The sequence below is a fragment of the Pongo pygmaeus genome, chromosome 11 (genome assembly GCF_028885625.2).
Source record: "Pongo pygmaeus isolate AG05252 chromosome 11, NHGRI_mPonPyg2-v2.0_pri, whole genome shotgun sequence".
In the NCBI taxonomy this organism is placed as follows: Eukaryota; Metazoa; Chordata; class Mammalia; order Primates; family Hominidae; genus Pongo; species Pongo pygmaeus.
In genome coordinates this window covers 16,900,857-16,926,427 of record NC_072384.2, presented here as the reverse complement: position 1 = coordinate 16,926,427, position 25,571 = coordinate 16,900,857, and the positions used below count along the sequence as shown (strand labels likewise).

Here is a 25,571-nt window from a genome sequence, read left to right as displayed (position 1 = left end):
TTGAGATGGTGTCTCACTCTGTTGCCCAGGCTGGAGTGCAGTAGCGCGATCTTGGCTCACTGCAACCTCCGCCTCCCAGGTTCAAGCGATTCTCCTGCCTCAGCTTCCCAAGTAGCTGGGATTACAGGTGTCTGGCCCCATGCCCAGCTGACAGACAGGGTTTCACCATGTTGGCCAGGCTGGTCTCAAACTCCTGACCTCAAGTGATCTGCCTGCCTCAGCCTCCCAGAGCGCTGGGATTACAGGCATGAGCCACCACGCCCAGCCAATAAATAGTTTTAGGCTACAGATTGAAAAGGCACACCATGTTTAGAACAAAACCATAAATAACGGTCATTACAAAATAAATGCTATTAAATTTGCTGATATTCAACGAAAAAGAATCAGGCAATGAGGCAAAAAGACCAAGGCCTTTGTAAGCGGTTAAAAAAAAAAAAAAAAAAACAGACTCTGTGCAGTAACATCCAGATCTAGAAGACAGGGGAAAAATTACCCATCAAGTAATCATGGAAAGAATACAGAAACAATAAAACACTCAATCAGCCAAACTATTGCCTAAGTATAAATGGGAAATGATTCTCAGCATGTAAACTTTCAAAATATTGGTGCTTTAAAATATGCCCTTTTTGAAGAAAGTGATAGAAAATAAATTTCATTCAACCAAGTAATGACTGAAAAGACAAGGGTCAAAGAACTGACAGACTGAATGTATTTAGCAGAAAAATTAAGATACGACTTGTATTTTTCTGGAATTTTACTTTTTTTTCTATACCTTGAACCAATTTCATTATCACTGGTTTATCTGGCCCCTTTGAACGTTTGGTAGAATTCTATGAAACCAAGGCTGGGTGTGGTGGCTCACAATTGTAATCCCAGCACTTTGGGAGGCTGAGGCAGATGGATCGCTTGAGCCCAGGAGTTTGACACCAACCTGGGCAACATAGGGAGACCCTGTCTCTACAAAACATTTTAAAATTAGCCAGGCATGGTGCATGGTAGCACGTGCCCGTAGTCCCAGCTTTGGGAGGCTGAGGTAGAAGGATCACTTGGGCCTAGGAGGTCGAGGCTGCAGTGAGTCGTGATTGAGCCACTGTTCTCCAACCTGGCTGGCGGAGCAAGACGTTGTCTCAAAAAAGAATTCAATGAAACCAGCTGGATCTGGTGCTTTTGTGAGAGATAATGCTTAAATTTTTTTTCTATTTCTTCTAAGGAAATTGGTCTGTTGAAAAATTTCTATCTTAATTCAAAAAAAGTTAGACATTAGGAATTTATTGTAATTGTAGATATAAAGAGAAAAATCATCTGATTAGGGTTTTTGTCTGTTTAATTCACTACTTGTAGTATATTGCTAGTGTTATATGAGTGAATGCTAAAAATGCATTCAACAAAATTCAATATCCAGGTTTTATTAAAACAATCAACACAATGGAAAAGATACTTTGACAAAACGATTAAAAATAAAAAGCCTACTCCTAGTTTTCATCATACAGTTGGCCCTCAGTTTCATAGGTGCCACATCTATGGATTCAACCAAGCATGGATTGAAAATATTCAAGGGGGAAAACAATTTCCCCAAATTCCAAAAAGCAAAACTTGAATTAGCTGAGCACCAAGTACCACATGGAATCCATATGAATGAAGTGATGTGTAGGCATCATGATAGGCACTCTAAGTAACCTGGAGATGATTTAGAGTACATGTAAACCTGGAGATGATTTAGAGGTGCATAGGTTATATGCAAATACTATGCTACTTTATATGAAGGAACTTGACAACATCCTTGGATTTCAGCAACTGCAGGGGCTCCTGGAGCTAAGACCCCATAGATAGAGATGACTGTATATCCATTTATACCTTGTGAATTTCCTCATACCATCTGAATATATTAACTTTCATAAAGTTAAAATGAGCAACAACAAGTAGTCTATTTTATGTTGGGTAGTTCTGTCTCTTTGTACCTCAGGCAACATATTTATTAATAACTGCCACAAAGTAAAGTATCCCTTTTATTGAAGAGAGAACAAAGGATCAGGGGAGTTGAAAACCTGCTTAATGTCACACAAGTAGATAACAGAGCTAATGGCTAAAGATAAGTTCCAGGTATTGCTGTTCATTTAAATATAATTTTCTTCAGAGTTCTGTTCTAGGTCCTCTTCTCACTCTCTAGTACCCTTGGATAGACACCTGAAGGCTTTCATTGTGGCCCACGCATTGATCACTCCCAAACCCATTATCTCTAGCACAGACATCTCTTCAACCACATACTGACAACAGCCACTTGGTTGTTTCACAGCTAAACTCAGTATCCCAAAGCTCAAGCTTTTCTAAAACCTGCTTTCCTTCCCTTGTTTTCCTTTTCATTTACTAGGACAAGTAAGGAGGAAATCAAAGAGGCATCTCCTATTCCTCTTCCTTCCTCGCCACTCTGCCCTGCTTCCAGCTGACAGGTCCTAGTGGTGCCCCGCTAGCTTCTAACAATTCCTCTCTCCACACCTACTATCCTTGCTTTGATTCAGTAAATCCCTTCTTGTCTGCGCTATTGCCAAAGGCTCCCTTCCCTCAATATAACCAATGGCAAGAATCACTGCCCTCCCCAACCTCCCTGTAATGTGACTTGGAGATCATGAGGAAAAACAGCATGATGTCATCCCTGATTGTGTCACTCACAAAAAGCCTTTAAGATCATCCCTCATCAACCACACTTTATCCCTGTATGGCTCTACAAATCTTTCTTGCTTCTTTTTTTTTAGAGACAGGATCTCGCACTGTTGCCCAGGCTAGAGAGTAGTGGCACAATCATAGCTCATAGTAATCTCAAACTCCCGTGGTCACATGATCCTCCCACCTCTGTCTCCAAGTACCTAGGGCTATAGGTACATGCCACAATGCTTATCCTTTTTTTTTTTTTTTAATTTGTTGAAATGGGATCTTGGTATGTTGCTAAGGCTGGTCTTGAATTCCTGGCCTCAAGTGATTCTCCCACCGTGGCCTCCAAAAGCACTGGGGTTACAGGCACGAGCCACTGCACCTAGCCTAAATCCTTTTCCGGTTTTTTTTTTTTTTTTTTTTGGTGGAGATGGGGTCTCACCCTGTTGCTCCAGCTGGAATGCAGTGACACGATCACAGCTCACTATAGACTCAACCTCCAGGGCTAAAGTCATCCTCCCACCTCAGCTTCCCATGTAGCTGGGACCATAGGTACACACCACCATGCCTGGCTATTTTTTTATTTTTTAAAGACATGGGATCTCCCTATGTTGCCCAGGCTGGTCTCAAACTCCTGGACTCCAGTGATCCTCCTGCTTCAGCCTCCCAAAGTGCTGAGATTACATGCACGAGCCATTATATCTTGCCATCACAATCTTAAAATGCCTAAAATCAAAGTATAAAACTCCTTTCCTAAACCTCCCACTCTCCTCCACCCTGTTAGGTGTACAGGCCAACTAGCACTGGCAAATAATCCTGACTCCTCTCCTTCTTTCACACTCCCACACCCCCACCCCCTGCCCCAATGACTCCTGAGAAATCTTCTTGACTCTATCCTTCAAAATCTACCCAGGGCCAGGCGTGGTGGCTGGCTCATACCTGTAATCCCAGCACTTAGGGCGACGCAAGGATTACTTGAGCCCAGGAGTTCACGACCAACCTGGGCAACAAAGTGAGAACCTGTCTCTACAAGAAAATAAAAAAATTAGTTAGGCATGGTGGTGCACATCTGAAGTTCCAGCTACTTGGGAGGCTGAGGCAAGAGGATCACTTGAGCCTGAGAGTTTGAGGCTGCAGTGAGCCATGATCGTGCCACTATACTCCACCCTGGGCGACAGAGCGAGACCCTGTCTCCAAAAAATAATAATAATCTACCCAGAATCTAATCATGTCTTTCTACATCCATTTTCACCTCTCCTACATGCCGGCTATACCCTTCTACCCAATCTCTGCTTCTAACTTGGCCTCTCCAGAGCCTATTCAATCCAGCAACCAGGCTGAACCAACTGAAACTTCAGATCATTACATCGCTCTGCTAAAAACTCCGCTAAGGCTTTCCATCATGCCCCAGCCGAGTCCACGTCCTTAGCATGGCTCCTAAGGGCCTATGTGATCTGGAGACCCTGCTACCTCCCCAAACCTAACTCTTGCCACCTTGGCCTCGTTGGTGGTCCTTATAAGTGGCAAACACAATCCTGTCTCAGAGCCTTTGCACTTACTGTTCCCACTGCCTAGAATACTCTTCTCTCAGATAACCATATGGCTCACTCACTTCATTGTATCTTTTCATTTTCTACTGAAATGTATTCTTATCAACAAAGCCCTCTCTGACCACATTACATGAAACTGTAAGCCCCCTGCACCACCCACTCTGTCACTCCCAATCCCTTTTATTTTTTTCTAAAGCACTTTTCACCATCTAAAAAGCTACATATTTATTGTGTCTCCAGCCCGTAAAAACAGAAGCTCTGTGTGGGCAGGAATTTCTTTGTTCACAGCTTTAGCCCCAGGATTTAGAACACGACATAGCTCATTATAAAAAAAAGCCACTCAATAAATATTTACTTAAATGAAGAAACGAAAGAAAAAAGAGTGAAGGAGGAGGATGGCAGGAAGGTTCAAACTTCATACTCCCCGTGTATACCTAAGTGCTGAATCAGTAGCATGTGCCGCTGTCGTAGTGATGACTGGAGACTGAGCTCTGGTGGCTGAGACAGTTGCTACCACAGCAGGAGGGATGGCATTGGAGGTGGTCACAGGTGGCCGAGACTACCAAAAGAGAAAAAACAGTTCATTTAAAACAAAAATAAAATATAGGAAGCCAAATACTAAATGTGTAATTTGAAACTTGAGCCTACAGATGTAAGTATGTTTCTGCCCAAGTAAAAATAAATTCTCACCATTCCAATTAAGGAATTCTCTTTTCAGACAGGTTGTTATAAGACCAAGAGCCAGGCTGGGTATGGTAGCTCACGCCTGTAATTCCCAGCACTTCGGGAGGCTGAGGTGGGCAGATCAACTGAGGTCAGGAGTTAAAAGACCAGCTTGGCTAACACAGTAAAACCCTGTCTTGACTAAAAATACAAAAAAAATTAGCCAGGTGTGGTGGCACGTGCCTGTAATCCCAGCTACTCAGGAGGTTGAGGCAGGAGAATTGCTTGAACCCAGGAAGCGGAGGTTGCAGTGAGCTGGAATTGCACCACTGCACTTCAGCCTGGGCCACAGAGTGAGACTCTGTCTCAAAAAACAAAAACAAACAAACAAAAAAACGCAGTGGCTCTCTACTGTATATAAAGTCTAGTTTATACTCCATATCCTAGAGAACCCAATTTATAGATACTATATTTCCTGCAAATATATTATACTTCAGTATTAATGAGGTCATAGATTTCCTTAAAAAAAAGCTGAATGGCATGGACCATGTTCTTGGAACATACATAGATATATGCATAACTTTTAGGAGTCCACAGATCCCCCCATTCCAAATTAAAATCCCTCAATCCTAGCTAGCCTTTACTAACTGCTGTCTGCAACCATCACTCCCTTCCTTGCCACTGTTCATTTCCCCCTTCACTTCCTCTTCACTTCTCTGATTCCTCGTGAGCACAGCCTTTCCAACAGGAAGGCTTCCCACCATCCCTCCTCTGCATTCTTACAGCTTGTGACATGACACTGTGCATCTTTCAAACTTCCCTATGTCTTGGCAACTAGATGAAAGTCCCTGAGGTCAAGGATATGCCTAGTGCCTGGCAGAGTGAATAACTCCAATGAGGCCCTTAATGCACCCCAGGTTCCGACGTGCCTGGATTGGTTGGTGAATGATGTGCTGTACTGCTGGCTGAGCAGTAGCAGCATTTGGCAGCTGTGAGGTCGGCCTCAGGACTGTGGTTACTTTAGAACTGGACATCACAGCAGCAGCAGCTGCACCTGAAAAAAAAAAGTGTTTATTGTATTTATTCTAGTTATATTCCCTAGGAAAATAATCAGTATGTTTCCTAAAACTCAGATAGCATGTCAATATTGAGCTGGAGTATGGTATGTATACTTTCCATTTCATCACAGAGAAAACAAAGAAAATGTGTATTCAAGAGATTTAATAATAATTTATATTGCCTCTTCACAGACAACCTTAAGTGAAGCTAGCTGCTGTTTTTTGTTTCTGTTAGCTGCAAGTGTGCACAGTCATAAAGCACACAGCGAACAGCAGTGTGATGCCACTGCCTCAGCTCTGACGAGGGCTCGGGCACTCTGCCTTCCAGTCTTCGTTCCATTAGAGCAGACGTCAACATTGCGAAAGGGACACATTATAAACTCTAACCTTAACCCTAACCCTGCACTTTTCACCCTGCAGACCCCCATAAGGGCCTGTGAACCACATTTGGAGAACCGCTGAGTTATGCTATAACCAAGCAAACCTGGTCTTGCGTTTGCTAACTTGATTTTGCTAACAAACTCCAACTGTTGTAAAGTCTCCAATACAAGGTAAAAATTTCTAGTCAAAACTCATTTATTACCTCACAACCTATTAGAAGTTAAGTGTAAAAGTAAATTAATCTTAGCCAGTGTGGTGGCTGACACCTGGAGTCCCAGCTACTCAGGAGGCTGAAGTGGGAAGATCGCTTGTGCCCAAGAAATCTGAGACCAGCCTGGGTAACACAGTGAGACCCCGTCTCAAAAAATAATTATTATCATCATCATTTTATTGTTACGTAAGTTAAAAAACTGAGTAAAGATCATCATTGAACTTTAAAAATATTCAGTATTAATATTTGTGACTTATGTATTAAAAATAAAGACCATGTTGCAGATAAGCAGTCTAATAATAAAGACCATGTTGAGATTATCAAAGCTTGGGCAGTTCCTCAATATAAAGGACAATTTTAGACCGTATTAAACATTTTAATTGCATAAATATACACACTTATAATACAACTATAATAAGCACATATTAAACCATGCTAAAAACATGGATTGCTCTAAGTTTATTTCTACTGTCTTGCAATTTTTTTTTCTTTTTCTTGAGACAGGTTCTCACTCTGTCGCCCAGGCTGGAGCGCAGCAGCACAATCTCAACTCATTTCAACCTCTGCCTCCCAAGCTCAAGCCATCCTCCCATCTCAGCCTCCTGAGTAGCTGGGACTACAGACGCATGCCACCACACCTGGCTAATTTTTTGTATTTTTGTAGAGACAGGGTTTCGCCATGTTGCCCAGGCTGGTCTCAAATTCCTGGACTCAAGTGAACCTACCACCTCAGCCTCCCAAAGTGTTGGGTTTATAGACATGAACCACAGCACCTGGCCTTTTTTTCTTTTTCAATAAAAGAGGTTTATTTGGTTGACGGTTCTGCAGACTGTTGTCCTGCAACTTTAACAAGATGATTCTAGATACATTCTGTGTTATATATTTTACCCAATGTATACCTACTACTGCATTTTGAGAGTTTGAACAAAACTTGCAAGTCGTTACCTCGAGGTAAATGAGAAGCTCCAATGTGAAGAGGGGGCCCAGGAGCATTGCTGCGGATGATAGACATTTGCACATTTGTAGTCATGATGTGATGCAGGTTACTGGGATGGCCCTGAAAGAAAGAGGATAGAATGTTATTTTTACATGTTTGGTCTTAGCCATTGCCTCTAGGAAGTCACCTGCTTCCAAATGTGGGTCAGGTTGTTTCTTTTAGATAGCGAGTATCCCAAGGGAAAGGGCTAAGGACATTCAGCTTGAGCTACTTTTACACGCCATACCGTACAATGAACTGTGCTAACAGGCATGTGAGAAGTATGAGGACCCCACAACTGCTGCAGGCCCACATAATAACAGATAATATACTTTGATATCTACGTTTAGAAACTCTCATCTGTGATATTACCTTTCACACTTGTTTTCTCTGTCCTGGCCCAAATGCTTATTTTTTTTCCCATTCTCACTATTTCCTTTACATACCACTGCATCCATCCATTCTTTAAGCTTTGTCGTTTCTAAGTAAATGTCAGTTAGTATCCAACAGGTGCTCCCCTACCAGTTCTTCAGCTCAACCCTGAAATGTCCCTTACATTCTCCCAAACCACAGAGTTCAGGGCTTCTCAGCTAAGCGTTCTGGTACTTCTGAGAGTACGCAGCAGTATGACAAAAGGAAAAAACACAGTACACCTCTTTGGGATATAAATCTTCCTTAAAAATGTGAAAGGAAAAGTTTTTAGATTTAGTTTTTTTCCCCAGGTAAAAAATGTAAAATATTTAATTAATCAAGTACACAGCAGAGTACGATTGCAAAATTTCACAAAAAAAACTTAAAACAGAAGACTTCAAAATAAATGTTTGCAACTAAGGCTGGGTGCGGTGGCTCATGCCTGTAATCCCAGCACTTTGGGAAGCCGAGGCGGGTGGATCATTTGAGGTCAGGAGTTGGAGACCAGCCTGGCTAACACGGTGAAACCCTGTCTCTACTAAAATAAAAAAAGTAGCTGGGCGTGGTGGCGCACGCTTGTAATCCCAGCTACTCGGGAGGCTGAGGCAAGAGAATCGCTTGAACACAGGACGTGGAGGTTGCAGTGAGCCAAGACTGTACCACTGCACTCCAGCCTGGGTGACACCGTGAGATTCTGTCTCAAAAAAAAAAAAAAAAGTTTGGAACTAGAGAGCTGCTTGAGGTAACCTATCCCAAGAGATGCACATCTGCTCTCCTCAGAGAAACCACAGAGCAGCACTGCCTACCCCCGGAAGGCTGTTCTTGACGCTAAAACCAAACATGAACCGGACTCTGGACTCCTCAAGGACACAGACTGTTTTACCTAGATTTATATATCACACTGAGGGTCGAATCGAGCATCTAGTAGCTGCTCAATAAATTCTGGCTAAATGACCACTATGGATACTGGCTTCTACTCCCTTTACAGTTATGCTTCTCTCTCAAACCTACTATCTTCACTTGCAGCTATCAGTGACTGTTTAATCTTTTTTTATTACCGTGACTAATGTACTGCTGGCATTCAAAAAATCATGATCAACAGTTTGGCATTTCAGTTCGAAAATCAGCAAATTAAAAGGAAGAAAAACCTGTTGTCCACTGATTGTTGCCACAGGAATGGCTGAAGCTTGAGGGATGCTACTCTCCATGGTAACAGTAACCTGCCCTGGAACCTTGGGGGGAAGTGACAGGGTAGAAGGTGGAGCAGGAGCAATGGGACGGCTAGGCATGGTGGGCTTCGGGGGCGGCTGCAAACAGAAAACCACACAAAACATCAATGACCTCATACTGGTGATGCATTTCAGTCCACAATTAAGAGTACACAAATCGAACCTGGAAAGTGCCAGAAAAGATGCCATAAGCTTTATACATTTTATCTATTAGCCTCACAGTGTTTCCATTGAAGTACTAGCATTTCTATTTCACAGATAAAGAAACATACAAAGCAAGGCTAACAGACTTGCTCAAAGCCACACACACAGTAAGAAGCAGAACTGGGAATAAAGCCCAGAGCTGTATGGCTCACAGCCCACACCCTTTCTTCTACATGATGCTGCCTCCCAAGTTTGGGTGGATTGAACAAAACTCCCAGTAACGGAAACATAACCCCAAGGTAATACACAGGCAATATTCTCAGAAACCCCCAAATTAACCAGTTATTAAAATAAACCTTAAAGAAGAGTGCCACTCCACTTGGTCCCATGGTACTGGGTTATCTGAACTTATAACATTACTGTCAGCTGGGCACAGTGGCTCACGCCCATAATCCCAGCAATCTGGGAAGCTAAGGCGGGCAGATCACTTGAGGCCAGGAGTTTGAGACCAGCCTGGCCAACATGGTGAAACCCCATCTCTACTAAAAATACAAAAATTAGCCAGGTGTAGTGACATGCACCTGTAATCCCAGCTACTTGGGAGGCTGAGGCTAGAGAACTGCTTGAACCTTGGAGGTGGAAGTTGCAGTGAGCTGAGATCGCACCACTGCACTCCAGCCTGGATGACAGAGAAAGACTCTGTCTCAAACAAAAACAGAAACAAAACATTAGTGTCATTAAGCCCCCACTGCTAAATCTGACCGGCTTAAAAAAAAAAAAGAGGGTCCTTTCAAGATTGTTTCTAATTTAACATGCCCATAAGTTGAATAATATCAATATCAAAATGGATAACAGCAAAGATCCTATGATGCCAACTGCCCAGCAGCACAAGACAAGGCACTGCAGAAAATCAGGGCTGAGTTACAGAAAGGAGCTGAACTCATAGGTCATAAAGAAAAAATGAAATATGATCCTAAGATACAGCCTAAGATTTTATACAAATTGTTACAAACATTAGCCAGTCTTGAGCTCTGGTTCAGTGTGAAGTTTTAACCCTCTCCATTACCTTCATAAGTCCCTCCGAAAATGAAAGTGGCACTGCTGGCGTCAGGTGTGCTGGCGGGGCTGTCACTGCAACAGGTGTGGCTGATGCGACAGCATGGTGTGTCGACAACATCTGCACCTGTGGATAGGGCCTTACCACAACAGGCTCTTGCTTCTCCTCCCGGGACTGGAGGGAGCCGCTGGAACTCATGTGCTCCCTGGCACTGACTTCAGCATCTCGACCAGATTCATCATTGACTAGTAAAGACATTAAGAGTGAGACAGTATGTCACAGTCTCCCAGTGTAAGATAGCAGCACAGACAAGAGTAGCACCTGAAGTTAAATCTCAGGATAGACAAAGTGGCCATTTCCTTGTGAGGTTTTCTCAACAAGGCCAATATGGGCACTGGATTCTCCTGATGGACATCAGACAAAAGAGCCACAACTGTGGAATACAGAATTTATTCTGGATAGTGTAGCCTTATGAATAAACTACCTGAAAATCATCTAAAATGAGCCGAAATAGTTAAAAGTACAATACAGGATGTAAGACAATTTCATTTAAAACATCCTCTTAAAAAGTTATAAAAGCCTGACATTAAAAAGATATTTTATGCTGGCCAACATGGCAAAACTCTATCTCTACTAACAATACAAAACAACAACAACAACAAAAACCCAAAAAACCAAAAACCACCTTTTGTGTAATCCCAGCTACTTAGGAGGCTAAGGCGGGAGGATCGCCTGAGCCCAAAAGGCGGAGGTTGCAGTGAGCCAAGATTGCGTCACTACTGCACTCTAGCCTGGGCGAGAGAGGAAGACTGTCTCCAAAAAAAAAAAAAAAAAAAAAAGTATGGCTGGTGCAGTGGCTCACACCTGCAATCCTAGCATTTTGAGAGGCCAAGGCAAGCAGATCCCTTGAACTCAGGAGTTCAAGACCAGCCTTGGCAACACAGGAAGAGTTAATCTTCGTAAAAAATTTAAAAATTAAATGGGCATGGTGGCATGCACCCATAATCCCAGCCATATTGGAGGCAGAGGGAGGAGGATCACTTAACCCTGGGAGGTCAAGGCTGCAGTGAGCCAAGCCATGATTGTGCCACTGCACTCCAGCTTGGATGACACAGTGAGACTCTGTCTCAAAAAAAAAACCAAGGTGGTGGGGAGCTGAGAACAGCAGCTCACGCCTGTAATCCTAGCACTTTGGGAAGCCAAGGCAGGCGGATCATTTGAGGTCAGGAGTTCCAGACCAGCCTGACCAACATGGTGAACGCCCGTCTCTACTAAAAATTCAAAAAAATTAGCCAGGCGTGGTGGTACACACCTATAATCTCAGCTACTAGGGAAGATGAGGCAGGAGAATCACTTGAACCTAGGAGATGGGAGGCTGCAGTGAGCTGAGACTGCGCCACTCCTGCCCGGGTAACAGAGTGAGGCTCCGTCTCAAAAAAAAAAAAAAGATATTTTAAGTATAGTTCCTAACTTTAAGAACATACAATTTTTCAAAATTGAGGGACAGAGATAGGAGAGATATTTTCCACTGTATGCTCTTTTTCTTTTGGTGTTTTGGACTACCAGAAGACATGATCTATTTAAATTTTTTTTTAATTAAAAAAAAATTTTTTTTTGAGACAAGGTCTCGCTCTGTCTCCCAGGCTGTAACGCAGTGGCAGGATATCAGCTTACTGCAGCTTCAAACTCCTGGACTCAAGCGATCCTCTGCCTCAAGCTGCCCAAGCAGCTAAGACTACAGGCGCACGGCCCCACGCCTGGCTAATTCTTTTGTTTTTTTATGAAGACAGAGTTCCACTATGTTGCCTGGTCTGGTCTTGAATACCTGGGATCAAGTGTTCCTCCCACCTCTGGCCTCCCAAAGTGCTGAGATTACAGGTGTGAGCCACTGCACCTGGCCTATTTAAAAATAAGTATTTAAAAATTCAGTGGAGGCCGGGCATGGTGGCTCACGCCTGTAATCCCAGCACTTTGGGAGGCCAAGGCGGGGAGATGACTTGAGGTCAGGAGTTCGAGATCAGCCTGGCCAACATGGTGAAACCCTGTCTCTACTAAAAACACAAAAAATAGCCAGGTGTGATGGTGCACACCTGTAATCCCAGATACTCAGGAGGCTGAGGCCAGAGAATTGCTTGAGCCCAGGAGGCAGAGGTTGGGAGATCCTGCCACTGCACTCCAGCCTGGGGGACAAGAGCAAGACTCTGTGTCCAAAAAAAAAAATTAAGTGGAAAAAAAATCAGAGAACAATACTAATGTAATAAAGGAAGAGCTTGTAAAAATATTAACTCATATTTGTCTATAATTTTTCCAAAATAGTAATTTTTCTGAGCATAAAGATAATATTTACTTATGTAGAGAATTTAAATTATTTGGAGTACCATAAACAAAGTAATGTTGCCCCCAAACTTACCCCACAAAGGCACCAACACTTAAAGTTTTGGTGACAGTTCTCGCCTCTTTTAAATTTTGGGTTTTTATTCATTTGACTTTTTTTCCTTGAAGTATGATTTTCATAAAGATAAGTGCACAAATGTTAGCTGTGCAGCTCAATGGACTTTCATAAACTGAATAAACCTGAGTAAATAGCACCCAGCTCAAGATAGAAAACATTATTGGTCCCCCAGAGACCCTTAGTTTGGCTCTATTCTAGCCACTATCCTCCCAAGGAAATCAATCTTCTACCTTGTAACACTATAGATTAGCATTGTCTGTTTTTGAACTTTACATAAACAGACTCATAACAAATACACCCTATTGTGCTTTGCCTCCTTCACTTACAGGTATGAGATTCATCCACATTAGGGTACACAGCTGTAGATCTTTTATTCTCAATGCTGTATATAGTACGACACATGAGTAACGTACAAATTATCCATTTTACTCTTAAGAGACACTTTAGTTTTCAGTTTTTTCCTATTTTGAATAGTGCTAGTAATGTTCTTGTACATGTCTTTTGGTGAACATATGTACCACTTCTACTCAATATATACCTAGGAGCGGAACTACTGAGTAGAGAATACTGCATGATTTTTTAAAGGTGAAATGGGGCCGGGCACAGTGGCTCACGCCTATAATCCCAGCACTTTGGGAGGCTGAGGCAGGTGGATCACCTGAGGCCAGGAGTTCAAGACCATCATCCAACATGGTGAAACCCTGTCTCCACAAAAATACAAAAATTAGCTGGGCATGATGGCGGCTGCCTGTAATCCCACCTACTCGGGAGGCTGAGGCAGAAGAATCACTTGAACCCAGGAGGCAGAGGTTGCAGCGAGCCAAGACTGTGCACTCCAGCCTGGGCAATGAAACAAGACTCTGTCTCAAAAAAAAAAAAAAAAGTGAAATGGGATTCTATTGTATAGATGTACTATAGCTTTTAAAATCACCGTATCATTGATGGGCTTTTAGGTTATTTTCAAATTTTTGCTTTTATCAACAATCTTGTCCAGTGATCTCGTCAGGAAAAAATTTCTAAAAATAAAAGTGCTGGATGAAAAGACTGATGTGGCCAGGCGCAGTGGCTCAAGCCTGTAATCCCAGCACTTTGGGAGGCCAAGGCGGGCGGATCACAAGGTCAGGAGTTTGAGACCAGCCTGGCCAATATGGTGAAACCCTGTCTCTACTAAAAATATAAATATAAAATATAAATATAAAAATTAGCTGGGCATGGTGGCGGGTGCCTATAGTCCCAGCTACTCGGGAGGCATCAGAATTGCTTGAGCCCAGGTGGTGGAGGTTGCAGTGAGCCAAGATAGTGCCACTGCACTCCAGCCTGGGTGACTGGACTCCATCTCAAAAAAAACAAAACAAAAAAAAAAACCAAAAAAACAGAGAGGAAAGAAAAGACTGATACACATTTTCTTTTTCACTATATATTGACTTTTCTCCCAGGTCATTCAGAATTTTTAAAATTTTGATCTATAAAACCTCTTTATTGGGGAATAAATTACATAGAATAACACCACTGGTTTACAAGAAAAGTTCAATAATTTTTTTACAAATATCCTCAGTAACACCAAGGAGCAGAATGGTTGGGTCAAATGGTTAAGTATATGTTTAACTTTGCCGAAGTCATTTCCAAAGTGGTTGTAGCATTATCTGTTCCCAATAGCAGTATACAGGAGTTCCAGCTGCTCCTCTTCCTTACTCATGCTTGATATACAGCCATTCTAGTGGATTGTAGCGTGTGTCTCACTGTAGTTTTAATTAGCATTTCCATGATGACTAGTAATGTTGAACATCTTTTTATGTGATCCCAGCCCATTCATATATATCTTCTTTAGTGAAGTGCATGTTTATCTTTTGTCCATTTTAATCAATTAGCTTTACTGAGGTACAATTTACATATAAAATTCACTAATTCTTTGTGTAACATTAGATAAATGTTCGCAAAAGTATACAGTGGCATATAACACAATCATGATACAGATCATTTCCTGTTACTCCAGTAAGTTCATTCATACCCCTTTGCAGTCAATTCCCTCCCCACAACCTCTATTCTCCAGAAACCACTGATCTGCTTTCTGTCACTACGGCATAGTCTTTTCTGGAATTTCATATAACACAATCATACCATCTGTAGTCCTATGTATCTGGATTTTCTCCTTAGTGTAATGTTACTGAGGGTTATCCATAATGTTGTGTGTATTGGTAGTCTGGTCCTTTTTATTGCCAAGTAGTATTCCACTGCATGGATGGACACACAACAATTTGCTTATCCAGTCACCATCTGATACACATTTGGTGAGAACCCTGTTTTGGCTATTATGAATACAGTTTCTACGAACATGTGAATATAAGTCCTTGTATAAACATACATTTTCATTTACTTTTGATAAATACCCATGGAATGAGATTGCTCAGTGGTGTGGTAAGTGTATATTTAATTTTATAAGATATTGCCAAATTGTTTCTTGAAGTGGCTAGCCATTTTGCATTCCCAACAATAAAGTACGAGTTCTATTTGTGCTACAACCATACCAACACTTGGTATTGTCAGTCTTTGTAATTTCAGTCTTTCTACTGGATGTGCAGTAGTTTCTCACAGTGGTTTTAATTTGCACTGCCCTGAGGATTAATAATGGCGAGCAACTTCTCATGTGCTTCTTCGGCACTTATCTAGCTCTTCTGTATCTACTCAAATATTTTCCCGTCTTAAAAAAAATCAGGTTGTTTGTCTTTTTACTACTGAGTTATAAGTTCTTGTTTGTTTTTTTTTTTCCTGGAGACAGGATCTCACTCCATCACCCAGGCTGGATTGCAGTGGTAAGATCTCAGGTCACTGCAACCTCTGCTTCCCAGGCTCAAGTGATCCTCCCACCTCAGCCTCTCAAGTAGCTGGGACTACAGGCATGAGCCATCACACCTAATTTTTTTTTTTTTGAGACGGAATCTTGCTCTGTTGCCCAGGCTGAAGTGCAGTGGCACAATCTTGGCTCACTGCAAGCTCTGCCTCCCAAGTTCAAGTGATTGTCCTGCCTCAGCCTCCCAATTAGCCGGGATTACCGGCACCCATCACCACGCCCAGCTAATTTTTGTATTTTTAGTAGAGACAGGTTTCACCATGTTGGCCAAGCTGGTATCGAACTCCCGGCCTCAGGTGATCTGCCCACCTCAGCCTCCCAAAGTGCTAGGATTACAGGCATGAGCCACTGTAAAATTAGCCTGGCCTCGGCTAATTTTTGTATTTGTTGTAGAAACGGAGATTTGCCATGTTGCCCAGGCTTATCTCAAACTCCTGAGCTCAAAGCGATCCACCTGCCTTGGCCTCCCATGGTGCTGGGATAACAGGCATGAGCCTACCGCACCCAGCCTTTATTCCCCCATAATGATGTTATGATCTTCCCGCACTATTTTACTGAAAAGACTATCGGGTGCAGTGGCTCATGCCTGTAATCTCAGCACTTTGGGAGGCCGAGGCGGGCAGATCAAGAGGTCAGGAGATCGAGACTATCCTGGCTAACACAGTGAAACACCGTCTCTACTAAAAAAACAAAAAATTAGCCGGGCATGGTGGCGGGTGCCTGTAGTCCCAGCTACTCAGGAGGCTGAGGCAGGAGAATGGCATGAACCTGGGAGGCAGAGCTTGCAGTGAACCGAGATCACGCTACTGCACTCCAGCCTGGGAGAGAGAGCGAGACTCCATCTCAAAAAAAAAAAAGAAGACTATCATTTCCCTATTGAATTACTTAGGAACTTTTATCAAAAATCAATTGGCTATATATATCTGGTTCTATTTCTAGATTCTCTACCTGAGTTGTTGTGGAAGATAGAGTCTTCTGTTTCTAGAGAATAATAATAATTTTCTTCTACAGAAAATAACATCTAACTTGAAAACTGAAAAAAGAAGGAATTAGCCAAATAAGTATATGGAAAGGAAGAAGGAAGACTATGGCAAAAAGAAAAGAATGTGCAAAGTCCCAAAGTCATGAAATTGGGAACCTTTTAATCATTTATTTAGAAATATGAGTAGATACCATCAAGCAGGAGTCATAAAGTAGCTTAAAGTCACTTCAAGTCTAAAGAGAACTAAAATAAATTTATAACAAAAACTAAGTTGGCGGCCACGCAAGTGGCTCACACCTGTAATCCCAGAATTTTGGGAGGCCTAGGCGGGAGGATTCCTTGAGGCCAGGAGTTTGAGACAAGCCTGGTCAACACAGCAAGACTCCATCTCCATTGGAAAAAAAAACAATTAAGTTGGCAGGAGGAAGGCTAAATAGTAAGAAATGAGGCTGGAACATTAGACAAGGGCCATAGCTCATAAGAAAACGCAGAGCAATTAAAGATGCCTTCAGCCCAGGACAGTGACTCACACCTGTGATCCTAACACTTTGGGAGGCTGAGAACGGAGGATTACTTGAGTCCAGGAGTTTGAGACCAGCTTGGGCAACATTGTGAAATCCCCTCTTTACAAAAAAATTTAAATTAGCTGAACATGTGGCTGGGTGTGGTGGCTCATGCCTGTAATCCCAGCACTTTGGGAGGCCAAGGAGGGTGGATCACCTGAGGTCTGGAGTCCGAGATCAGCCTGGCCAACATGGTGAAACCCTGTCTCTACTAAAAATACAAAAAAAAAAAAAAAATTACCCAGGCATGGTAGCGCATGCCTGTAATCCCAGCTACTCAGAGGCTGAGGCACAAGAATCACTTAAACCCGGGAGGCAGAGACTGCAGTGAGCTAAGATCGCGCCACTGCACTCCAGCCTGGGCCACAGAGTGACACTCTGTCTCAAAAAAATTTAAAAAATAAAAAATAAAATAAAATAAAATAAAATTAGCTGGGGAGCCCAAAAGATCGAGGCTGCAGTGAGCCGTGATTATGCCACTGTACTCCTACTTGAGTGACAGAGTGAGACCCTGTTGTGCAAAAAAAAAAAAAAAAAAAAAAAAAAAAAGCCTCAGCTACTGGTTTGAGCAATGAGTAGACAGTGGTATCATTTACCATAAGGAACACCAGAATTGAGTGGTGAAAAAAAAGGAATAGAAAAGCATGTATTTCACTTTGCAGTGTCATATATTTACTTAATACATAGAGAAAAAGAGTATTTGAAGGAATTCCTCAATTTCAGCACTGCTGACTGGACTGGCTACTTCTCTGTTGTGGGGGGCTTCCCATTACCTTGTAGGATGTTAAGCAGTATCCCTGGCCTCTACCTATCAGATGCCAATAGTACTCTTTAGTTGTGACAACCAAACTGTCTTTAGATATTGCCAAGTACTCCCCTGGAGGAAAAATCACCTCCCCAAACACCCATCACTAAGAACCACTAATTTCTACCACTCAAAGGGTATAAGACTAAAAACCAAGTTTTATCTATGTGTATACAATCAGCCCTCTGTATCCATGGGTTCCCTGATATGAATTCAACCAACTTTGGATGTTAAATATTCAGGGGGGGGAAAAAAACCTGGTTGCATCTGCACTAAGCACATACAGACTTTTTTCTCTTGTCATTATTCCCTTAGCAATACAGTATAACAACTATTTACATACCATTTACGTTGTAGTAGGTATTACAAGTAATCTAGAGATGATTTAAAATATACTGGAGGATAGGTATAGGTAATATGCAAACACTATACCATTTTACATCAGAAAGTGGAGCATCATGGATTTTGGTATCTGAGGTGGGTCCTGGAAACAATCCCCCACAGACACCATAGGGAAACCGCATATCCTTTGTTTTCCACTTCTTTTCCTAGATAATAAACTCCTAAAAGGCAAGATCTGTTCCTTAAACACCTCTGAGCTCCCTCACAGCACTAATGCTATACTCCTGGACATTAATTAAACAAGAATATATTAATGCATTTCAAAAACAGTTCTTACAGGCACGCTTTGCTGTAAGTTGCATGTGTACTCTATGTGAACGAAATGCTTAAAACAGGAAGGAAAAAAAACCTTGTTTAAATTAGAATAATAATATACCCTTCCTTCAAATTCAAGAAACAAGAATTTACTAAAATCCTAGAAGAATCTGCTAAGTTTTAAGTTAGAAAACTGGCAATATTCTTAAAGTAGGAAGAAATATATTAGAATATTACATATCTCACCTGTAGCAGCTGGGTTTATCAATCCAGCAGAACCACTGTTTGCAATCTGAGAAGGGGCCTGGCTCAGCCCTGTAGAAGGGGCTCCTAACCGAGGAAACTGTTGAGAACTCATTTCCACCTGTAGTACATACAGTTATATGATTATTACTAGATTCTGAGATCTGAATCAATACTGAGAAATTAAAGCATCTTTAGTACCTATGAGATAGTCCCTTGGAAAAGCAAATGCTGTATCATTTATTTAAAAACAATAACTTGGGATCAATATAAATGCAGACATTATCTAAACCACCTAAGTTTTCTACCAATATTGTTTATACGGAGCTGGCGGGTACTATGACCCTCCATAAATACTTGTGGATTGCTATGCTAAAAAAATCACCATTGAATCCTGTACAAGAGTCACATGACAGGTATTACCACAATGCATGTGTATTTCTCTGTGTAAAGTTTTATGGAAAATGGCATGTCTCTTTGAAACACTCAAATCTCACACCAAGGTGAACAGAACTGTGATTAGTATGTCACAGGAACATTCGGAGGAAGATATCCAGCCCTAAGAAAGGATCGGATATCTTACATCCAGACCTGATGCAAAAGGAATTCTCCAATGCTTTTCGGCAAAGGCCTCCATTTACGGATTTCCTTTTCTTTCTCTTTCACAGACCCCCTCACAGAGCCAGAGGACCCTACACCTTCTCCATCTTCCCCAAAATCGCCCCCCACTTTTCCCCCAGGAGCCAAGCGATCTTCCCTGATTCGCCCGCAACCCCACCCCACCGCGAAGCCCCCGCTGAGACCAGAGGATGCCAGTTTCCAGACACCTCGGAGTGTGAGACCCCCGTCTCCGGGGTGGGGGTGCGGACGGGCGATCTGGGGACCCGACCACAAGACGAGCACTGTACCTCTTTACCTGTAGCCGCCGCCCGCCGCCCGCACCGCCCGCTTCTATCTCGCCGGCCTGGGGGTGCCGCGGAGGGCCCATCTCGGCGGCGGCGATGTGCTTGGCGGGCGCGGGGAGGGATCGCGGCGGCGGCGCCCGGGGCCCGCCGCTGTCCAGCCCCGCTGGCCCCACTCACCCCCGCCACCCGGCCGCCGCTGTGCTCGCAGTCCTCTTCCCCCGAACCTGCCCCTGCCTCCCCCGCCCGCCCATTGGCCCCACGCCCGGCGAGTCAGTGGAGGCCCAGGACCAATCCACAGCGACCTGCACGTTCAGAGCCCGCCCCACCCTCCCGCCGACTGCCAGCCAATCAGGCGCGAGCCTGGCAGGGGCAGCCCAAACCCCTCGAGGCTGAGCCAATGGCAGAGGAAGACAGGCGCCCCCGGCGAAGGGGGCGGGGAGCGGGGAGGCCCCGCCTCGGCCAGGGTCTGAAAGCGGCGGGCGCAGGGCCCGGATGTGGAGAGTCACTTTAAACTGCTCCAGGAGCCAAACTCCCTGGGCCGCCCGCCCGCCCGCCCGCCCGCGCTCCCCCGGCCGCTCTGCTTCCCCGCCAAGGCCCACGTCCGCCACGCCCCCACGCCCGGGTCAGCCCACCCCTCCCGGTGCCTCTCCCTTCCTCGCCACAGGACACCCAGCCCCTGTCGCCGGCCCAACCGCCGTGCCCAGCTCGCGAAAGAGCCGCGGTCCGAGCCGCAAGAGACGAGGATCCTCTGCCCTTCCCCGGGGACGCGCAACGGGACGGACGCTGCAGCCCGGCTCGGCCGCCCCGCCCCCTCGTCTCCTCCCCTTCCCTCCCGGGTGGCCGTCCCGCCATTACCTGGGTGCTGCGCCCAGTGGCCGCCGCGCCACCTTGAGCTCGCTCCCGCGCGCTCTCTGTCTGTGGGGCCGACGTCCCCAGGCTCCGGACCCGCAGCCACCGCCGGGGAGCTAGCACTCTGCCCCCCACCCCTCACTCCAGCGCCGCTGCTTCCGCCGCCGTAACGAGCCTCCTGTCTATTGGCTGGCGCAGGCCCCGCCCCCTGCCGAGTCAGCCAGTCGTCGGTGGTCGTGAGCGGGAGAGCGGACGGGCCGGCCCTTCTGAGCCGCGGCTTCCTCTGGGAAATGTAGTCGCAGGAGCCAGGAGGGCGGGCCGCGAAGGAGGTGGAGAGCGCCGGGGCGGGGCCGCAGGCGACCCGGCCAGGGCAACACACCCCTTTGCTGTCTGAAGTCGGTTCTGCCTTTTCTCTTGGCTAAGTGAGAATACAGTGGATCCCACCCTGTGCCTTAACCTGAGGGCACTGGGTTTCATTTTCCCCGCGGAGAGGCGCGGCGCGGGAAAGGGTAATGGAGGCCAACTGCGGCGGCTTACTAAGGGATCCGCGGGCTGGGCCAGTGTCGTGACGGTGCCCGCCTCCCTATGCCGCGAGTGGGACTCGGTGTCCCCACCGGGGACCGCGGTCGGCACAGCCTACGCGCGGCGGGAGCCGCCAGGCGCAACGCGGGCGCGGCTCTGTGAAAGCAGGCCGGCAGGGCGCAGGGCTCTGGGCGGCCGGGGCGCACCTGCGCGCGCTTTCCGGATTATAAAGGAGCTGAAGGGGGCAGTTTTATTTTGTCATTTTGTTTGGGGTTCAGGGTTGGAGTTTATGCACCTGTAGAAGACTTAACCATATCCTTTGAGGCCACATTTGCGTCTGATAAGAGATTAAGTCTTCCTCTTCCCTTACCAGATGGTAATTTAGGCCTGGAGTTTTGTGATTAGTTAGGAAATAAATGGGGCTCAAACCCCCGTCTTCCTATCATGCACAGCTGTGTAAGACAACTGCTTGGTTAGAAGAGAGCAGCTCCTGGCTATAGCCCAGGGATGAGTCTCAGATACTCCTCCTCTTCAAGCCACTTTCCTTTTCCATCTTCTTCCCTTCATTCTCAAAATTCTAAAGAGTGACTGCTGTGATAGACTTCAGCCTCCTCTCTGCCTAGGCAGTCCTTATCCCTTTTGGAGTTGCCACTCTTCTCAGACTGCTCCCCAAAAGTTGCCAACACCTACTCAACTTCAAACCCATCGGTCCTCACTTAGATCTCATCTTGTTTAGCTTACTGACCAGTAGTAATTCCTCCTCATATCTTCCCTTGGCCTCTAGAACCAGGCTGTCTCCTGCTTCTATTCCTATCTCAAGCTCCATTATACCTCCTCTTTCTCATAAATACAGCATTCTTCAGGGCTCCAACACGCTAATGCTATACTGCCTTCCTAAATGGTTTAATGTATTTCCACAGTTTCAAATGTCATCCTTTTTGTTTTTTGTTTTTTTGAGACAGGTTCTCAGTTCAGCCCAAGGTGAAGTCCAGTGGCGTGATCACAGCTTATTGCAGCCTCGACTTTCTCGGCTCAACTAACTTCTTGCCTCAGCCTCCTGAGTAGCCAGGACTGCAGGCACATGCCACCACACCCCACTAAACGTGTGTGTGTGTGTATATATGTATATATATGTATGTGTATATATATACACATATATATACATATATACACACATATATATACATATATATACATATATGTATATATGCCAGGCACGTGGCTCACGCCTGTAATCCCAGCACTTTGGGAGGCTGAGGCAGGCGGATCACCTGAGGTCGGGAGTTCAAGACCAGCCTGACCAACATGGTGAAACCCCGTCTCTGCTAAAGATACAAAATTAGCCGGGAATGGTGGCAAATTCCTGTAATCCCAGCTACTCGGGAGGCTAAGGCAGGAAAATTGCTTGAACCCAGGAGGTGGAAGTTGCTGTGAGCCCAGATTGAGCCATTGCACTCCAGCCTGGGCAACAAGAGTGAAACCCTGTCTCAAAAATATATATTTATATATGAATATATATATTTTATATATATAATATATATTTTTGAGGTGGAGTTGTATGTGTATATATGTATATATGTATATATACGTGTGTGTGTGTGTGTATATATATTTTTTTTTGTAGAGACAGGGTTCTACCATATGCCCAGGCTGGTCTCGAACTCCTGGGCTTAAGCAATCTGCCCACCTTGGCCTCCCAATGTGCTGGCATTATCGGCATGAGCCACTACACCCAGCCTCAAATAACTTTGAAAATGTTACCTATGCATAGGTGACCTCTCTGAGTTGTATACCTGTATTTCCACCTGATGGGCCAATCCACACAGAAGTCTTACAAGCCCCTCAAAGTTAATGTATTGAACACCTTTATTGATTTGCCTCCCCTATGTACTCCCCTTGATACCTGGGTTTACTTACTGGCATCACCATCCTTTCTGTCTTCAGCTTCATATATGTTGTTTCACACTCTTCCATCTCCCACAGCTGCCGTATTACATTGATATGCACCTCTGCCTCCTTTTCTATTGTTTCCATAGCTGTGGCTCAAGATGTCATTATTTCTTATCTGAATTGCAGCAATGCTGCTGCCCCCACTGAAATCTCTTCCTACACCCACTATGTCCTCCAGAATTCTTTTTCTAAATCACTAATCTGGATCTATCCTTCCCATCCACGATGTTTCCATATCTTCAGAATATATTCCAAATCCCTATGCCCATTATCCAAAGGCCTTAATAATTTAGTCTCTCCTACCTCTCCAAAAACTGGATACTCTGCCAACAACAGTTTCTACTAGTTATCTGCGCAGTTTGGCTTCCAGCATTTTGCTGTGGCCTGAAGTGCCTTCTAATAGGCTAGGATGCTCAGCAATCATCTAGAAGAGTTCTGCCAATTCTATAATGCCTAACCAGAAAGAAAACTGTTTCTCTTCTGCAAGAAGCCTTCCTCCAATTCCTCCCTTTTCCCCACTCGCTAGAATATTTCCATAGAACTTCCTCAGTACCTCTCTTACAGCACTGATCTGTCTCTGCCCATATTCCTCCTGGAGTAGGCGAAGAGAGAAATTTTTTGTCTTTATCTCCTGTCAACAAGGTTTTAGATCCAGGAAGCATTCAATAAATGTTTGCTAAATATAACCACAAACACATCGGCGTTACTATATGATTGAAATTGGAGTTTTCCTGAGTTACTTGGGACAGTAGCTATGGCTTTATTCATCCATGTCTCTCGTCCTGCACATAGTGGACACTTAAAGGAAAACAGGTGCTTCACCCATCTTTTATCACTAGGGTTTAGAATTCCCATCAACTGAACTTGGTGTGCAGAAAACACACCTTGTGCCCCAGCCAGACTGAACCTTCTACACTCCTCAAGTATTCAAGCCCTGTGCCAGTTTCAGGAGCTTATTAGTATTTGAGGTTCTTGAAAATTGGCCAGGCGTGGTGGCTCACACCTGTAATCCCAGCACTTTGGGAAGCTAAGGCGGACAGATCACTTGAGGTCAGGAGTTCGAGACCAGCCTAGCCAACCTGGTGAAACTCCATCTCTATTAAAAGTACAAAAAGTACAAAAATTAATCCCAGCTACATGGGAGGCTGAGGCAGGAGAATCATTTGAACTTGGGAGGCGGAGGTTGCAGTGAACCAAGATTGCACCACTACACTGCAGCCTGGGTGACAAAGCAAGACTCAGTCTCAAAAAATAAAAAAATTTTAAAAAAGTGTTGTCCACCCATGATCTTTTGAATGGATTAAGCAAAGATACAATAGGCATCATATCTGCTCAGTGATTTTCTAGAGAAAAGCAGATGCTCCATGTGAGTGTTCTGTGGAAGTCAGTCAGATGTCAGCGAATGGTTCCTGAGACTTGGTGATGTGATTGAAACCACTTTTGCAAAATCGTGACAGTGAGAGATATCTAACATAGTTGACTCCATCCTACTTCTGACCTCCACGCTGTCTTTGGTTATTCCTGGGTACAGACCAAGCTACGTTTCAGAATTTATAGTTTAACTTGAAAGCAAGGATGATAATAGTCCCTTTCTAAAACTAACCCCCTCCTTGCTTGGGGACCAAAACCACCTTTGTAACCAACTAAAGACCACAAGAATAGGATTATGAGAGGGGCCCGAACTCTGCTAAAATGTAGTCAGTTTCTATAATCCCTTACTGCTCAAGAGTCATGTGGCCAGAGGTCTCAGATTTATGACTTCCCCAATTGCTCCTATAGATAACATCACTGTTGTGAAGATTGTTTTTTTGAGATATCTTTCATACTGATCCGATCTGAACTTGTGACTCATGGCTCTACTGGTCCTGTGGCCCTACCTAGAGGCAGACTCAGCACACGAGGAATGTTTTCCACACCCCTATGATTTCATCCCCAACCAATCAGTAGCACTCATTCCCTATCCCCCAGCTTACCAAATTGTTCATAAAAACCCTAAGCTCTGAGCCTTCGGGGAGACTGGTTTGAGTGATAACTCTAATTCTTCCCTGTTGCCCACCTCCTGTCAATTAAACACTTTCTCTGCTGCAATGCCAAGGTCTCAGTGGATTGATTTTGTCTGTACAGTGGACAGGAAGAACCCATTGGGTGATCCAACACTTGGTTGCATTTTTTTCTCTTCAAAAAATTTTTTTTTAAGAATTCCAGGGCAAACTGGTGGTAGTAGCCTGCAACTTTTTATTGGATAGTACTGCTCCGTGTGGAGCAGGGCTAACTCATAGGCAGTGTGCCCAGAGTCAGCCAGGTAATTACACTTTGGTGGGCCTCTTTACCATCAGACCCAGATGGTTCTCACTTAGTCACTGCATGAGCAGTCTAAAGATACCGACTCTCTGCAGTTGCCCTCTGTCCAAATACTCCCCTTGACTCAACCTCCCAGTTAAGGAAAGCCTAGTTTCTTCCAGGTCACTC

At 44.4% G+C, this 25,571-nt stretch overlaps 1 protein-coding gene across 23 annotated transcripts in view; it reads right to left on the bottom strand.

Moving 5' to 3' along the window:
• The window catches only part of SAP130 (Sin3A associated protein 130), an 87,405-nt gene extending 66,619 nt beyond the window's left edge, over positions 1–20,786 (bottom strand). For 7 of the 23 annotated variants that reach the window (XM_054477109.2, XM_054477120.2, XM_054477112.2 and 4 more), the window contains exons 1-7: positions 20,637–20,786; positions 18,880–18,997; positions 10,336–10,571; positions 9,045–9,203; positions 7,455–7,566; positions 5,789–5,913; positions 4,631–4,755 (exon numbers count right to left, since the gene is read on the bottom strand). In XM_054477109.2, coding sequence (XP_054333084.1) covers positions 4,631–4,755; positions 5,789–5,913; positions 7,455–7,566; positions 9,045–9,203; positions 10,336–10,571; positions 18,880–18,991 — 869 coding nt within the window. In that variant the 5' untranslated portion in view covers positions 18,992–18,997; positions 20,637–20,786. Of the gene's footprint in view, positions 1–4,630; positions 4,756–5,788; positions 5,914–7,454; positions 7,567–9,044; positions 9,204–10,335; positions 10,572–18,879; positions 18,998–19,784; positions 20,035–20,636 lie in introns of those variants that run through there. The other 16 variants (XM_054477107.2, XM_054477116.2, XM_054477106.2 and 13 more) reach the window with 8 other exon arrangements.
• Between the last annotated feature and the right edge of the window lie 4,785 nt (positions 20,787–25,571).